This window comes from Monodon monoceros, unplaced genomic scaffold (assembly GCF_005190385.1).
Source record: "Monodon monoceros isolate NGI ecotype Baffin Bay Population unplaced genomic scaffold, NGI_Narwhal_1 Super_Scaffold_3, whole genome shotgun sequence".
In the NCBI taxonomy this organism is placed as follows: Eukaryota; Metazoa; Chordata; class Mammalia; order Artiodactyla; family Monodontidae; genus Monodon; species Monodon monoceros.
The window spans coordinates 43,077,195-43,095,550 of record NW_021703780.1 but is presented as its reverse complement, the minus strand read 5'-3'; the positions used below and the strand labels follow the sequence as shown (position 1 = coordinate 43,095,550).

General features: G+C 35.8%; 1 protein-coding gene across 2 annotated transcripts in view; it reads left to right on the top strand.

Annotated features, from left to right (window-relative positions):
• Positions 1-18,356, top strand: part of COL21A1 (collagen type XXI alpha 1 chain) — a 127,454-nt gene that overhangs the window by 7,420 nt on the left and 101,678 nt on the right. For both annotated transcript variants that reach the window (XM_029243160.1, XM_029243161.1), the window contains exons 3-6: positions 12,762-12,930; positions 13,022-13,238; positions 16,231-16,404; positions 17,488-17,565. In XM_029243160.1, coding sequence (XP_029098993.1) covers positions 12,762-12,930; positions 13,022-13,238; positions 16,231-16,404; positions 17,488-17,565 — 638 coding nt within the window. The remainder of the gene's footprint in view (positions 1-12,761; positions 12,931-13,021; positions 13,239-16,230; positions 16,405-17,487; positions 17,566-18,356) is intronic.

The following is an 18,356-nucleotide window of genomic DNA, read 5'->3' as shown; positions in this document are numbered from 1 at the left end:
AGTTGCTCCATGGAATGTGGGATCTTCCAGGACCAGGGCTCAAACCTGTGTCCCCTGCATTGGCAGGTGGATTCTTAACCACTGAGCCACCAGGGAAGTCCCACTTACCATTCATCTTAATCCAAAATTTAGATTTGATTAAATATGTCTGTTTAATATTTGCTTCAGAGACTTTTCCTATAGATCTGTATTTTGGTAAATGCATTCTCTCTAGATAAAAATTTTAAAATACACACGAAAGAGTTGCTGTGTGAAAACGGGTAAAAATTCTTTCAGCTAAAATGTATGATCTGTAAAAAAAAAAATCAAATTCAAAATCTTGCCAAATATTTCTTCATCTACACTCAGAAAAAGAATGTAAGTAATGTCTGTGTCTATTCAGTTCGCATGTTCACTGTACAATAGACATCTTTTAAAATGTACTTTTTGAAATTGTACTTGTGGGAGATATGGGCTTTTTTGCACTTGACTTTTTGTACTGTATTAGATTGATTAATGCACTAAATTAATGCATTGCTGTATTGCAGCTTCTTCAAATCATGTAATTTGTGTTTGATTATTTAACAAATTCATTTTTTTTTGACAAATAGTTAACTTCTACTTTGAGGTGTTTAGCATATAGGATTACTATTTCCTAATATCGTTCCCTTTTATACTGTACTGTGGTTGATCCATGATGTACAAAATATTATCCACCTCTTTGTTCCCACATAGATTATTTCATCTTCATGGACCTACTGTTTCCTCGGAGGTGTATTCTGCAATACACTGCTTATTTCAGGACCGCCTAAGAGTGATGTGCAATGATTTCTTTCTTTATCTGAGAGTCTTTCTTCTAATTTGAGCTTAGTTTGTTCTTTCTTAGTTCTTTGACTTGTAAAGTTAGGCTGTTTATTTGAGATCTTTATTATTTTTTAATGTAGATTTTTATTGCTATGAATTTCCTTCTTACTGCTGCTTTTGCAGCATCCCATAAGTTTTGGTATGTTGTGTTTTAGTTTTTGTTTATCTCAAGATAATTTCTAATATCCCCTTTGACATAATGATTGTTCAAGAGCATATTGTTTAATTTCCACATATTTGTGAATTTTCCAGTTTTCTTCCTGACATTAATTTCTAGTTTCATTCCATTTTGGTTGGAACATATACCTGGTATGATTTCAATCTTCTTAAATTTGTTAAGACTTTTTTTTTTGACCTAACATGTTATCTATCCTGGAGAAGTTTCATTTGTACTTGAGAATAATATGTATTCTGCTGCTGTGGTGGTGGTGGGTGGTGGTGGGTCGCTGTTCTATATATGTCTGTTAGATCCATTTGGTCTATAGTGTTGTTCAAATTCTCTGTTTCCAGATCTGTTTGCAGACACATCTTCTGTCTGGATGTTCTATCCATTATTAAAAGTGGAGCATTCAAGTCCCTTACTATTATTGTGTTGCTGTCTATTTATCCCTTCAGTTTTGTCAATGTTTGCCGCATATATTTGGGTGCTGTAATGTTGAGTGCATATGTATTTATAATTGTTATGTTTTGCTGGTGAATTGACCATTTTTCATTGTATAATGTCCTTCTTTGTCTCTTTTGACAGTTTTTGACTAATATAAGTGTCACCACCTTTGCTCTCTTTTGGTTAGCATTTGTATGGAGTATCTTATTCCATCCCTTTGCTTTTATCCTGTGTGTGTCCTTAATTCTCAAGTAAATTTCTTGCAGATAGTATAGATCTTGTTGTTTTTTTTTAAGTCCACTTAGCTACTCTATGCCTTTTATTGGGGATTTTAATCAATTCACATCTGAAGTAATTACTGATAAGGAAGGATTTAATACTGTCATTTATTGTTTTCTGACTCAGCTTTTTTTTAATAGCTCTTTTCTCTCTTGCTGTCTTCTGTGTTTCATTGATTTTTTTGTAGTGACATGCTTTGTTTCCTTTTAAATATACTTTTGCATATCTTCTATAGGTATTTTCTTTGTGGTTACCATGGGGGTTACATAAAACATCATATAGTTATATCAATCTATTTTAAGTTGATAACTTCAAATGCTCTGTATTTTTGCTTATTCCTGCCCTCTTTACACTTTTTTATTGATGCCACAAATTACATCCTCTTATATTGTGTATTCATTAATACAATTTCACAGTTATAGTTTATACTTTAGTCTTTTAACTTCTGTATCAGAATTAAAAGTGATTTAAATACCACTGTTACAGTATTACAGTATTCTGAGTTTGTCTATATATTTATTTTTATCAGCAAGTTTTATACTTTCCAGTGCTTCTGTGTTGCTGTTTAATATTCTTTCCTTTCAATTTGAAGGACTTCCTTAGTATTTCTCATAAGGCAGGTCTAGTGGTAATAAACTTCCTCATCTTTTTTTAATCTGGGAAAGTATTTATTTCTCTTTCTATTTTGAAGGACAGTTTTGCCAGATATAGTATTTTTGGTTGGCAGTTTTTTTTCTTTGAGCACTTTGAATATATTATCCCTTTCCCCTGTGACCTGTGAGATTTCTACTCAGAAATCTGGTGGTTGTGTCATGGGGTGCCCTGTACATAATGAGTTGCTTTTGTCTTGCTGCTTTCAAAGTTCTCTCTTTGTCTTTGGTTTTCGACAATTTGATTGTAATGTGTCTTGATGTGGATATCTTTGAGTTCTTTAATCTGGATGTCCATTTCCTTTCCTAGATTTGAAAAGTTTTTGGCTATTATTTCTTTAAACAAGCTTGCTTCTTTCTTTCTTCTTCTTCTGCAGCTCCCATAATCTATATATTGGTCTACTTGATGGTGGGCATAAGACATTTAGGCTTTCTTCAGTCTTTGTCATTCTTTAAAATTTTGCCTGGATAATTTCAAAGGACATGTCTTCAAGTCTGCTGATTCTTTCTTCTACTTCATCAAGGCTGATTTTGAACCCCTCTAGTCAATTTTCCAGTTCAATTATTATTTTCTGCTCCAAAAATTTCTGTTTGGTTCTCCTTTACATTTTCTGTCTTTTTTCTCACTTTGTTGATGCATCATTTTCTTGAGCTCATAGAACATCCTATGATGTCTATTTTGAATTCTTTGCCAGATGATACACCTCCCTTTCTTTAGGGTCAGTATCTGGAGAGTTATTTTGTTCCTTTGATTGGGTCATGTATCTCATAGTTTGTTTCAAGATTCACACATTTGAAAAAACCGATACCTCTCCCAGTCTTTACCAACTGGCTTTGCACAGGGGAAATCCCTCAGCAATCACTCTGGCTAGAGATTCTGAAACCTTTTTTGGAGGGATGTGATTTCTCTGGAATTGTGTGAGCAATTCATTAATTAGAGAGACTGGTTTCTTTTTCAGGAGCTCATAATCTTTCCCTCCCTTTGGTATCTGTCCCTTTGGTGTCTGTCAGTAATACTTCAAGTTCTCTAGTTCTCTAACCACAAGTTTCCCACCCACTCCTTTGTTCTCAGTGGCCATCAGGTGTCCAGGTATGCTGGTTCCCTGTCAGCACCCTTAGTCAGGCAAGACCAGTATCAGTCCTTCAGGCAGCCTTTGAAATTCTAGAATGCTGAATACATGCTCCACTCTTTTCTCTTTCTGAGGGAGAAGTCTCAGGTTGTGTGTCTTCTCCTGATCATGCTGAGCCATGCCAGCCACAACAAGCCACCCTCCCACTTTTATTTGTTCTGAGCAGTCCACAGGTATCCAAATGATTCTGGTTCCTTCAGTGCTGCAAATGAGGCAAGACAAGCTGAAAGCTGGAGCATTGGATGCATGCTCCACTTTTCTTTTTCCCTCCTGAGGGAGTCATTATAAGCTAGGGCATCTCTCCTTGCACTTATTTGTGTCAGCTTGGAGAGGGACTGATGTGGGTAAGGTAAAATTATTCTCAATTACCTGTTTCATTGAGGCTGTTCTTGGCTTTGCGCTCACCTGGGGAACTTCAGCTTCCTAACTGGAATCTCACAAAGGTATTTTGGTCCAATCTGTGTTTCAGTGGGAGAATGTGGGTTGGGACTTTCTATTCTGCCATCTTGCTGACTTCACTCCTCTGTTCTTTTTATGAGTCAACCAGGCATGGGCTTGGTGCAACAGAATGAGGAGGGAAAAGAAAGTAATTTCCCCTTGTTCTCTGGAAGATACTTTCCTTAGGTGTGTTCAAGGGCTTCCAACAGCTTGTGGCTTGAATGATGGGGTTTCAAGGCCCATAGTTTGATTCAGGTGAGCTGAACTTGCCTGTGCACAGGTGTGGGTAGTTAAAAGAGCAGGTCCTGGAAAACTGCCTATGTATTCTTACTGTTCCATTTTCCACTATCTTGACTTTTTGATGAAGCAGGAAACTTATCTATTTCTTAAAAGAGTATATGGTGTTCACTCAAGAGGGACCAGAGGTCAGAATTAGCAATTAGCTGTGCAAATGTAGCCATATCTTGAGAGACAGAGAGAAAGATAAAGAGATAGAGATAGAGATAGAGAGATAGAGAGAGAGATAGAGAGAGAGAGAGAGAGAGAGAGAGAGAGAGAGACTGAGAGAGTGAGAGAGGGATACCACTTGCCCAAGTGGAACTTTGGTGTCTTTCATTCCAAAAACTTAGTGACTTTTTTCCCTCCAGTGCTTTCCACCATGATGCACTTTAACTTGGAATGATGTTCACGACTTCTGAATTTCTTTTTCTCTCACCGAAAATTATTCATATTTTCTATGACTCTTTGCTTGGTGATTGCTGGATAATTTGATTATCTAATTTAAGTCTTATAATACTTTATAATACTTTGTAATAATGGCCTGGTATGTTACTCTACCCTACTCAGTTTAACTTCCATTTCAGTAGAAGACATAAAAGGTAAAGGTACACATGTCAGGTGCCATGGCCAGGACAACTGAGTTGTTTTTGGAGGTAGTGAGTATTTTAGCTTACATGATTTCATAACATGTATGTGATTTACTTGTCTGCCCTCACATGAAACTCATATCTTTCCCTTCTGCCTCTCCACTATTGGTACACATATGCTTGAATTCACAACCACAGAGATGGGGCATGAAAAAATGAGAGGTGGGAGGTGGGGTGAAGTTTGGCAGATGGGATATGATGGAGTATAATATTTCATTAAACCTCATAGAATATTCAGGAGAATAACTTTGTATTCTATCTGTAGATTAAAAGAATTTAAATCTAATCTGAATTGGTGACAACCTACATTGTCAACGGCTTGTAGTATATCCAAAAATATGAATTTTCCATTCATTTAATTAGAGAGGCTAGAGCTATGTTTCAAATAAAGGAATATGATATGTTTATATTTTATGTGCAAAGCAATGTTTGGGTATTAAATTGGAAAATGTAGGATGACTATGGCATGATTCAGAAAATATACAAATTACAGCATACAGACTTTTCTCTCAGTGTTTATGATTGGATCTAGATGCAGCTGTATAAGTTAATTATTTCTAGGAAAGGAATAAACAAGAAAACATTCACAATAATTTTCTTAGGAATATTTAAAGCTTGTATAAAATGCTCATTCTCCCATCCTTTCTCTCTCTCTAAAATATGATGTATAATAGCTATCACCTAATTACCTATTTTATGCTCATAACAGCTTCAACCTTTTTAAGTAACAGTTGGCATGCCAGTAGGAGTGAAAATTGTTACAACCACTTTGGGAAAGTCTTTGACATTATCTATTAGGACAAATGTACTGCTATCTTATGAAGCAGTAATTCTATCCTAGATATTTAACTACGAGAAATAAGTTCATATGTTCACCAAAAGACTATTCAAGAATGTTCATAGCAGTTTTATTTAAAATAATCCCAAACTGGAAACAACTCAAATGATTGCCCACAGAAAAATGGATATAAGTACATCATAGTATAATTCATATAGTAGAATACTACACAGCAATACCATCAACAAAAACTTATGTGCAAAACCACGGATAAATCCACAGGCATTATGTTGAGCAAGAGAAGTCAAATTTTAAAAAAAGATACTGCATTGTTCATTTATATTAAGTTCAAGAACAGACAAAACTAAATTAATCAATGGGGACAGAAATCATAACAGTGGTGGCTTCTGGTGGTGGTGGTTATCCTCTGTGAAGGATCATGAGGTTGCTTTCAAGGTGTTAGACAGATTCTGTGTCTTGTCTGAGGCTAGCTATGTGAGTGTAGGCATGTGTGGCAATTGAACTATTGTATACTTGAGATTAAGTCATTTTACTGAATGTAGGTTGTATCTTAATAAAAAAGTTTAAAAAAAATTCAGTAAGCACAATGTCTATTAAAGTAAAGCACTTGAATGTTTTTTCTTTAAACCTGAGGCTGTATGAATATGGTGGTCCAGCCCAATCTCTGGAGTCAGAACGAGATCCAGGTTTGGTTCCTGACTTTGTCAACATCACTTTCTTGAAGTGAAATCTTAGGCTAAGTGGCTGACTCCAACCTTGGTGATAGAGACCTTATTTTATCTCATTTTATTTTTTTGCAGTTTAAATAATAGTAACATTTATTATCTCATACAGTTCCTGTGGATCAGGGACATGGGTGAAGCTGGGCTGAATAGTCCTGATTCAGGTTCTCCCAAGGAATTGCAGTCAAGATGTCAGTTGAGGCGGCAGACTGCTGAAGGCATGACTGGGGCTAGAGGGTCTGCTTCTAAGGTGACTCACTCACAAGATTGGTGAGTCAGTGCTGGCTATTGGCAGGCGGTTTCAGTTCCTGGTCACATGGACGTCTCCAAATTGCTGCTGGAGCATCCTTGCAACATGGCAGCTGGTTTCCCCTGAAGTGAGTGGTCCAAGAGAGCAAGGGGGGGCTGCAGCATCTTTCATGGTCTAGACTTGGAAGCCACACCCCTTCATTTCTACAATATCCTACTGGTTATGAAGGCTAGCCCTGTCAGTGAGAGAGACCACATCTAATGAACGTTAATATCAGTATGCTAGATATTAGAGCATCAGAGGAACATGTTAAGATGCATCTATGTTTGTTTAAAAAAATAGAGTTTGTATGTTAAAATGATGCATAAATGTAATATCTGACAAAAGTTCTTCCAATTCAAATTAAAAATGGAAAAGAAAAGGAGTAAAGAATGAGTTACAGGAATTGGACACAGACTGTTGTCTGGATACGTGTAAAGGCAAGACACACTACCTTTCTTCATCTATAGTGTTTGATCAAAGGAAAAAATAACTTAGAAACATTTCAGACTTCCCTGGTGGCACAGTGGTTAAGAATCTACCTGCCAGTGCATGGGACATGGGTTCGAGCCCTAGTCTGTGAAGATCCCACATGCCACAGAGCAACTAAGCCCGTGTGCCACAACTACTGAGCCCATGTGCTGCAATTACCAAAGCCCGTGTGCCTAGAGCCCGTGCTCCACAATAAGTGAAGCCACTGCAATGAGAAGCCCGCACACCACAATGAAGAGTAGCCCTCGCTCACCGCAACTAGAGAAAGCCCACGCGCAGCAACGAAGACCCAATGCAGCCAAAAAAAAAAAAAAAAAAAAGCATTTCATTACATAATCAATGGCTTTACAATGAAAAATGGCAAAACCAGATGAGTTATTCTGTAATTTTGTAAGCCTTTAAAATTGTATTCTCCTTAGCTATTTTTTAAGGCAAGGATGGGTTTCCATTTCTTATATTTTTTTCTTAGTGTTGAAAAATAATATCTTCTATGTTGGTGAGGCTACTTACTGGTGAAAAAGATTTTGACTTTTCTGGTTTGTGCATAAGTTGTACTTAAGGCTAATTGGAGTTTATTGATCCCATTGACTCACCACTGAAAGGAGTGTTATAAAAATCTACACTTACTATGTCCCACTGTCAGCCATGTTTGGCAGACATCTTCCTCTGATGAAGGGTTCTAAATCAACCTATATTTCAGGACAGTGGGATTACTTGCTGGTAAAAGAGAATAAGATCATTCAGTCATGTGATGAGAAAAGAAACTTTGTGAACTTGGGCTTTAGTAAGAGAATTTCTGCTTGGATAATTTATTTCAGATTTGCTATTGTTATTTTAGTGTATTTCCAATATGATGGGATGGAGTCTAAGTTATCACAATCTTGGTGAATGTGCCTCCTTTTTTATAAATTTGTACATGATGTTAAAGTCCATGGTGATATAATAGACCTTCAGGAAGGCAAATGTTTTAAATTGCCACTGCATGCCATTGAGGATTGTCTATCTTTGGCACCTATACTCATGTTTGCCTTACCATTAAAACCAAGTTCAATCCAGGAAAGTTTAAAGAAGTTGGCTTGCACAGACCTAAACTGTACCAGGGGCACCGTAGACAACTATGTTTTATTGGATTATCGGGTCTGGATCACTAAAATTACTTTTGGTCTCTGACCACAAATCTCCTTATAAAATTCCCAGTTGTCAGTTAAAATATGTGACTTCTGCAGAGGGTGGACTTACAAACAATCTTGCAATTGGATTAAGTAGGCACTTATAAACTAGGCTAGGTGTGATCTGGAATAATGTGTTCATTATTAATTAATGTGATAGTCCCCCTATCATATTAACTTATAAGTAGAAAGCTGTAGCTAGACACATGTGATTTCCCTGGTTAGACTCAAGAGATACACAGTTTTTGTGTTCTTGTCCATGGCAGGATTTTAAATAAAACACATTTTTATGATCCTAATAAGACTGAATTACTTATACTACTAAGCCCTGGGATTTAACAGAAAAGCAATTATTACTGGACCCCAGTGTTTAAAATAAGTGGACTAATGTGTGCTCCACCCCAGAAAGTGTTCCTTTTCTGAATACTCTCTGAACGTATTAGAGGCAAATAAAATTATAACTGTGTAGTCTGTGTAGGAAACCATTTGTGAACTTAAGGCTTTGAGGTTTTTCTTTTGGTTCTTGCTCCTGAATGCACTCCTTTAAACTAACTTGCTTTATCTAGATTGTTCTACTTACCTGTTGTATGTGTTATAGCAAGTCCCAACTGACTCTCTCTTACCATTTGATTTTCCTGGTACTTAAAATGACAGCTTCCAAGTTCCAGTTTTTAATTCCAGTATCCATTCCCCTCTCTGTATGTGTTTGTATAGTTATACATCGATTTCTTTTTTCCTACACAATAGGGAAGTTAATTATTGACCTCTGTTTCCCTAGAAGTTTGTGGAAGAATTGTTGGTTGGCAATCAAAGTAGCTTTTTATATATGGAAACTTTCTTTTATCTGTTTCCTATAGCGAGGTATATGCAAACATACAAACTGTATTTGAGCATTTTAACTACATTTTACTTTTCAGTTTCCATGTGTAAGGGTATTTTATTATTCTTGTAGGTGAGCAAATTTGGAAGAAAAATTATTTCTTCAAAAAACTATGGGTGTACCAGGGGCTGAGAGGAGAGAGGAATGGGGAGTTATGGTCTAATGGGTACAAAGTTTCTGTTTCTGAATAATAAAACTTTTCTGGAAATAGTGGTGATGGTTATACAACATTTGAATGTAGTTAATGGCAATGAATTTTACGCTTAAAAATAGTCAAAATGGTAAATTTTATGTTATGTATATTTTACAATTTAAAAAAATTGAAAGCCAAAAAAAAAAAAGGAAAATATAATTATCTAAATACATTTCTCCTAATGAAATGTACTAAGTGGTAATGAAAATGTGGCTGTAACGTGATTGTTAATTTACATTCCTGATTTCACGAACCATGCCACACTGTTTCCTATACAATTCAGGGGATTAGAATACAGTGCAAAAATTTGATTAAAGAGAAAGGATGAACACAATACTTGCTTTATCCCCCCCACTTGCATGCTATTTTGAAGTTACAAAGCATTTTTACATACTTCATCACATTTGATCCCAAAAAAATCCCTGTGAAGGAGATTATTATTCTCTTGTCACAGATGAGAAGCCAGAGAGGTTCATGAGAGGTTAAGAGAGAGGCTGAGGTCTAAACCTCAGATTCTGGTCTTCAGTTGGAGCTCTTTGTTTACCATCTTATAACTTCTCTTTTGTAAAGCAAATCAGAGGAGCAATTCAAATCTGAATATTTATGTGATGTCATGTTTAACACATTTTCTTTTCAGCTGAACTTCTTTCTTTTGCAGTTTTAAATCAAGTGCATTTGAAGTGAGGCCTCCTATTGTTCTATATTACCCTGCCCCCTGCTAGAAACAAACCCTGCATCATAATGACAGGAAAAATTTAATTTATTGATTTATGATTTCAACTCAGTCATACAGTATTATTGGGACACTTATTTTCTGCTTCTTATGTTTTCATGTGGAGGGACTTCAGCCAGACTGACTTTTTTTTAATAAGTCATCTTGATTTTATATTAAAAAGTTTTAAAATTATAACAAATCTCAGTTTTAAGTAGAGATGAAAAGATTTGCTAAATAAAACACTAGTCCAGTAATGTAGTAAAGGAATAATATTTGTCAGAATAGGGATTATTTCAAAATGCAAAGATGGTTTAATAGTGAAGTCTGATTTGTCACTCTTCTGCTCAAAATTCACCTGAATTGGCGTTTTTCTTGACTCAGGCAATTTCTCTTTGGTTCTCATTCTTCAAAATTAAAACCGATGCTGCAATGAGTATATAGATTGACTTTTCTGATCTCTCCCCACCTTCTTTCACTCTTTACCACTGATGAGAAGAGGCATTTTCGGATAAGGGAGTTTGATCAAAGAAGCTGGTCCTAGCTGGCGAAGTGCCTTAGATGTTCTTCCCTTTGGATAAGCAGGTCTGTGGAGCTGGTGTTCCCTTTCCTCTTTAGATCATATGTGAACTTAACAGGCAGTCCTGCTCCTGAGGTGGGTGGGGATTGAATCAGCCCTGCTGGGCTGCCAGGCGGGGGTGGTTAATTACAGTGTACAGTCTCATCAGACTCACTGGATCACGCCTCTAACCAGCATCTTCTGTTTGCCTGGTTCCTGTATCTTCCCATCAGTTAGCTCTAAGCTTCCCAGAGGAAGAAGAATGTGATTGAATAGGTCCCTTCAAAATTCAGCATCCTCAGACCTGAAGATGAAAATACCCCTCCTTTCCCAGGAACACATCTACTTTTATTTATATCAAACCTTTATTTTATTTCCAATATTAATGTTTCAAATGTCCATCAATAAGTATACAGATAAATTGTGATATATCCATACAATGGACTTCTAATCAGCAGCAAAAAAGAATGAACTACTGAAACACACAACCAGAGTGGATCTAAAATAATCATGCTGAATGAAAGAAGCCAAACGAGAAGGAGTACATACAATATACGTCCATTTTTTATAGAACTATACGAAATTCAAACTTATTTGTAGTGACAGAAAGCATATCAGTGGTGCCTGAGAATGGGGATGGGAGTGGGGTAGTGAATGGTGACAGACAGAGATTGCAATGAACATGAGGAAACTTTTGGGGGTGATGCATATGTTCGTTATCTTGTCGGTTGTGATGGTTTTACAGGTGTATACATATTGCAAAGCTAATCAGATGGTAAACTTTATGTTTAGTTTACTGAGTATCAATTTACCTCAGTAAAGCTACTTAAAAAACAAACAAACAAACAAAAACTCAGCATCCTCAGACCTGAAGAGGAAAAATGCCCCTCCCTTCCCAGGAATACAGTTAATTTTATTTATATCAAACCTTTATTTAATTTCTAATAGTCTATGGTACAAGTTATGACAGTATTACTGGGCTAATAAAATTCATCTCTTTACTTTTTACTGTTTTATAAATATGATACTTTTCCCTTTTCTTAATGTTTTGTAAGAGAGTGATTATCTTAAAGTACCTTTAGTGGAGTTTGTTCTTTTATTCTCTTAGCTGCTCTATAAAATATAAGCAGTCAGGCTCAATGTGTATGTTATATGATGGCCTTGGAAGAATCTGAAAATATTGCAACATTCCTACAGTATGACAGTTTAATAGCATGGCAACCAAACAGAATTTTCCACATAATTTGAGACACTGGTTTCCCAGAGAATTGAAAAGCGTATCACATTTTTATAATTTATATAAATGACTGTATAACTAATAAGAACCTGCTGTATAAAAATATAAAATTAAATTAAAAAAAATGACTGTATAATGCAAACCTTAATGATTCTTCTTAAGGAAAAAGTCTTTATTCATTTATAAATGTGATTAATATAATATATAATCTGATTAATCATAGATGAGATAATAGGCCCATTTGAAGAATTTCCATGAACAGAAAAAATGTACAGTTAAGTTTTTTCCAGAGTGAGAGAACCAAGATATTTGAACTGTAGGATTATAAACTGCTAGAACTGGAAAGAACATTGGGAACAACACACATTTCTTACCCCTCAAATGCTGGGAATGCAAGAAAGCAATCAGAATTCATCTCCTAGATCCAAGAAATTTAAGAGCATTATTCAAGGGTGCGTGACTACCAGCAAATCTTGGATGAGAATCACGAATCCTGCTCCAGCCCTCTCCTACTGGCCAGGTGTTAGGTTGCCTCATATTCAAAATAGTGAAGTGTAAATTTCAGCATAGTGTTGCCCTTAAAACAATCCATGAACAAATGTGCCTTTTACATTTCTGTTTTTTTTCATCCCCTTTTAGGGAGAAAGAAGACAATTGAGACTTCATTCTCAAATACCAAATACACTCCCACGTGTTTTCTCAGAAATGCATTTACATACATATGTGTGCATATAGAAATTTTATAATTCTATGTTCTTTAATATTCCTCCCTTGATTTTCTTTTTGTTGAAGTAACCCATGATTAATCAACTTCTACCCCTTTTGCTTTTGCTTTATAGAATCTGTCTGTCCAACACGAATTCCAGTGGCAGCCCGTGATGAGAAGGGGTTTGATATTCTTTTAGGCTTGGGTGTAAAGAAAAAGGCTAAGAAAAGAATTCAGCTTTCACCAACAAGGATAAAAGGATATGAAGTGACATCAAAAGTTGATTTATCAGAACTCACAAGGTAAACGTTATATGTTGATACAGCGTTTTCTTGATGTTTCCGTAGACATGTTGAGAATTCTTTAAGCTCATACATGTTCTTCTTTTTCCAGCAACGTTTTCCCAGAAGGTCTTCCTCCGTCATATGTATTTGTCTCCACTCAGAGATTTAAGGTCAAGAAAGTGTGGGATTTATGGAGAATTTTAACCATTGACGGAAGGCCACAAATAGCAGTTACCTTAAATGGAGTGGATAAAACTTTATTATTTACAACAACCAGCATCATTAATGGCTCACAACTGGTCAACTTTGCTGACCCTCGAGTTAAGGTAAAGATGCTTGGGTATGATTATGGTATTCACGGGGAATGACCATCAGGTTTGTGTGTTTTGGGAGAGGAGAGCCATAATTTGAACCTGACTGAAAAAATATTGATTTCATATTTTAGTTTTGCTTCATTGACTAAAAGGAACAAAGGAAGAATATTTGTTTCTTTTTTAATTGAAGTAGAGTTGATTTACAATGTGGTGTTAATTTCTGCTGTACAGAAAACTGATTCAGTTATACATATATATACGTATTCTTTTTCATATTCTTTTCCATTGTGGTTTATCACAGGATATTGAATACAGTTCCCTGTGCTATACAGTAGGACCTTGTTGTTTATCCATTCTATACATAATAGTTTGTATTTACTAATCCCAAACTCCCAGCCCATCCCTTTCCCACCCCCCTTTCTCCTTGGCAAGCACAGTTCTGGTCTCTGTGTCTGTGAGTCTGTTTCTGTTTCGTAGATAATTTCATTTGTGTCATATTTTAGATTCCACATATGAGTGATATCGTATGATACTTGTCCTTCTCTGTCTTATTTAGTTCACTTAGTATGTTAATCTCTGGGTCCATCCATGTTGCTGCAAATGGCATTATTTTGTTCTTTTTTATGGCTGAGTAATATTCTATTGTATATATGTACCACATCGTCTCTATCCATTCATCTGTCGATGGACATTTAGGTTGCATCCATGTCTTGGCTATTGTAAATAGTGCTGCTAGGAACATAGGGGTGCATGTACCTTTTTGAATTATAGTTTTGTCCAGATATATGTCCAGGAGTGGGATTTCTGGATCATATATGGCAACTCTATTTTTAGTGAAAATTTGTTTTTTAATTCATATGAGATTAAGGGGTGCAGGAACTAACATTTTTGAGTACCTGCTTCTAGGTGCCAGGAACATTTAATTATAATAATCACCCAAGGAAGAAGCTATTGCTCTCACTTTAAAGATAAAATACCAAAGTTCAAGGATATTAAATTCTCTTTCCAAGTAACATGGCTAGTAAGTGGTGACATCAGGAATTTAATTTAGGTCTGGTCACTTTCAAAATCTGTGTTTGTCTATTTTGTACTGCCATGTCCTACAGGATATTGAGATAAATTCATATTTGTCAGAACATTAAATACAGGTAGGAAGTATGTACAGAATTCACATTTATTTGGATGACAGCTTATATTCCCAAAAGGAGCATATATTTAACAAAATTCATAAACCAAAAGTGTATTTTTCAAGTCAAATGTGTTCAGAAAATAGATGCCATGATAAAATCAGTTACGTTTTGATTATTACTGTAATTATGATAGTCAAATTCTACATTATATAATTTAGGAAATATACAAGGCTGTACATGAAATTATGCATTTATCCAATTTCTTCATTTGGTAAGAAGAATACATTTTAAAAAAAATTGTTGTCTACTATTTTCATTAAAGGCAATGTGCTAGGTTCTGTAAGAAATGACAAATGAATAAGGCATGTTTCTAATCTTCAAGGAATTTATTTATAATGGGATATTCAGTGCTTCTGGTATCTAAAAGAAGTACGAAAAGTTAGTGGACTGTGGAAGGAAAAGTGGATTCTAATACAAAATGTGGGCCAGTCTTCATAAATGAGATGGTTTTTGGAATGTAGGTTGAAGGATGTACAGGATTTTGTTGGAGAGAGAGAAGGACACGGAAGTCAATGGTTCATTATTGAGTAGTTATGTGTGGTGAAATGCAGGGTTTTTATTTATAGAATAGAACGTGGTGCCCCTTGTGTTTGGAGTATAAGATACATGAAAGCAAAAGCTAGAAAGGTATAAACTCAGTTTGCATGGACGTGGGAACCGTACAAAGGGTTTTGCGTTTCAATCAGTGGATGACGGGATTCCATCAAAAGGTCTTGATCACAGGCGTGTCATGGTCAAAGTAGCTCTCTCCTCTCCTTCTTTCCCTTCTTCTTTTGTAAAGAATACTTTTGACTCTTTCCTGGAATTGGACTAGGTCCTAGGAATACAGAAATTAATAATATTAATTCTAGTAGAGGTAAGAAGGTTGGCTTGGAGAGGGAAGGGATAGGGATTGAGATGTGTTTGAAAATTATTCAAATAAAACAAGACATCTATGAGTCTAAATTATGGCAATGGAGAAGTGAATTTGAGTCGTGTTTAAGACACATCCTTGGTAGAATTTTGCATCTATTTGTTATGGCAACTGAGGGAAGGGGAAAGAGGTAAAGGCACTTGTATGGTTTAGAAACTGAGGATACTATTATCCCAGGGAAATCGGGAGAGGAAGAAAGTTTGGGGGATAGTTCAAGTTCATTTTGTTACATACTCTGTCAGACTGACTGTGAAACTCCTGGCAAAATTATTCTAGCCAATGTTAGAATTATAGGTACCATATGTGAGAAAGAGGTCCAGGCTGTCAATGTGGATATGGGAGATATTCCATAAAAGTTATAACTGAACTGTTGGAATGAATGAGATCATCAAGGGGAGAATGGAAAAGGTCAAGGACCGACCTGTGGGGAATGCCCTCATTAAAAGGCAGGTTGAGGAAAATGAACCCTCAAAGAGATAGAGAATGGACAGTTGTAGAAGAAGGAATGAAGGTGATCAAGATGGTTTGAATCATGGAAGCTGAGACCATCAATGTGGATGGACTAGTTACAGGGTCCACAGTTGCCATGAAGTAAATAAAATGAGGGAATGAAAGAAGCCACTTGGATTGGGACATTAGGAACTTATCTGTGACCTTGAGGGAGTTGTTTCAGTAAATACTTTGGTACAGCCACTTTGAGATGTGAAATGGAAATGCAGCTAGGGATTAAAATAATTGCTGGGTGGCCTTTGAGACCCAGCTTGGGTCAGGGTGAGTTAGAATATGATACGATCAATCTGGGTGGTATGGATTTACACTTGATGACAACAGAATAGAAACAAAGAAACGAAAAGATTGTTTGGAACTCTATTTATGAATCTGCTGTATTTTCTTCCTACAGACATTATTTGATGAAGGCTGGCATCAAATTCGTCTCTTAGTAACTGAACAAGATGTAACTCTGTATATTGATGATCAACAAATTGAAAACAAGCCCTTACATCCAGTTTTAGGGATGTTCATCAGTGGGCAAACCCAAATTGGAAAATACTCTGGGAAAGAAGAAACCGTTCAGGTGGATAAAAATGATCTGCTTTTCGTATTATATAAAATGGAGCTTTGGTGATAGTATTTATTCCATTTAACTGTATTTAACTTAATTCCTTTAAGAGACTTAATGAAAATGTGGTCAGTTCATTAGTGAAATTGTGTGTTTGTGTGTGTGTATGAAAATGAAAAATCAAACAATATAATAATTCTTAGAAATTTGTTCCCCTAGGTGCAGGGTAGAATCTATGTTCTTATGGACCATCAATTTCATATTTCCCAGGAGAAGCATAGAATATATCATGAATTTGGGAAAGGATTACAGCTGTGATTGGGGGCTGTAAAAATTTCTTTGCAGCTGTGAGGATAAAATTAGATTAATGCATGTCAGTGTTCTTCATAAACAAAACGGTGACTATTTTGGTATCTCTTTAAACTAGAATATCTGTGTGCGGGTTGAGAAGTGTGTATGTAAAAGATAGCCATTTCTTGAAAAATCCTTTATTTGAAAAGGTATGTCTTTCCTACTCTGTTTCTATTAAGGGAAGACTGTGTCATATTCAAATGTAGGATTACACATATGGTCTCTATGTATTAATGTTACACGTCAAATTGTAGTAAATATTTAAATAGTGACAGGTGCTGGGCTTACTCATCACACAATACTCCGTGCCAAGAACTAAATCTCTGAAACTAAAGATGGTTTCTTGACCCGACTCTATGCAATCAGGGATGTGGAGAGATGTAGGGTAAACACAGAAAGCCTGGGAAAGCTTTTAAGTTGTCTAGGAAATGCCGTCTAGATGAGCTCTTAATAGAAGGATACCACAGAAGCTCCACTGGGTTTCCCAAAGAAGTCAGAGGTTTGTTTTTGGTGCTAGGGAAGTTTTTCTTAGGAGTTTTGTTGCGTCACATCTTTACACTATATGTTAAGTATTTAAATTTTGTATGTATATTGCTTATTGTATTTTTATCGTTAACGAAGCTAAGTGTTTCGATCTATATTTTATATGATTGCTAACTACACTGGCTGCTTCTGTGTATGTGAGTTGCTTTTATAAAACAATTTGCTTGGGCCTCAACTTTAACTTGATTGCTTTTATGTTTCTAGTTTGATGTCCAAAAGTTACGAATCTACTGTGACCCAGAGCAGAACAGCCGGGAGACAGCATGTGAGATTCCTGGATTTGTGAGTAGGATGAATTATATTTTCCTAAGTGTTGCTTCAGTACTTTCAAAGCAAGAAATAAAACGCAGATAATATACGAGCTTTAATTTAACATTTAGAGTTAGTTTGTTTCTTCATTGTCAATGCAAATAAAATGACACTGATTAAAACATATTTTGAGGTTCATAATTGAAATAAAATTATAATGTGTACAAGTGTAAATGGAAGACCACGGGAAATATTTTCTCATCTCAGATTGATTGTTCCACTACTCAAGTGAAGCAGGGATAGACCTGCTCTAGAAAAACATAGAATTCATTGTCTGAATGTCCAGTAAGTAAAATACATTTCTATACTTTATTAAATGTGTGGGTGAAATACCTCACGTGGCACAATTCTGAAGAATGGAAAATTATTCATTTTCCTGTTTACTAGCACGTTTTCTCAAACCATAATGAGTATAAATTTTTCTTTTTGTTGTTGTTGCCACCCAAGTAGGATTTTCTTATAGTTCTAGGATATAAGCAACTTTCTATTTATTTAGCTATTTTCATTAATGCGTTAGGAAGAAAAAGATTATAAGCTAAAATGTTATAGAGTCTGATCATATACGTGTGTGAGTATGTGTGTGTGTGTGTGTGTGTGTGTGTGTGAGATCAATCCCTTTTCCCCTGGGCAAGAAACAGTATATTGTTGCTAGTGAAAATAAGGTAAAATGTCATAAAACTTTTTGACAATGTGGATTTCCAGTCATATTTGAACCCTACGTAGTTCTTTTCATTTGTATAGTCATGCTGTCAACATTTTCTTAT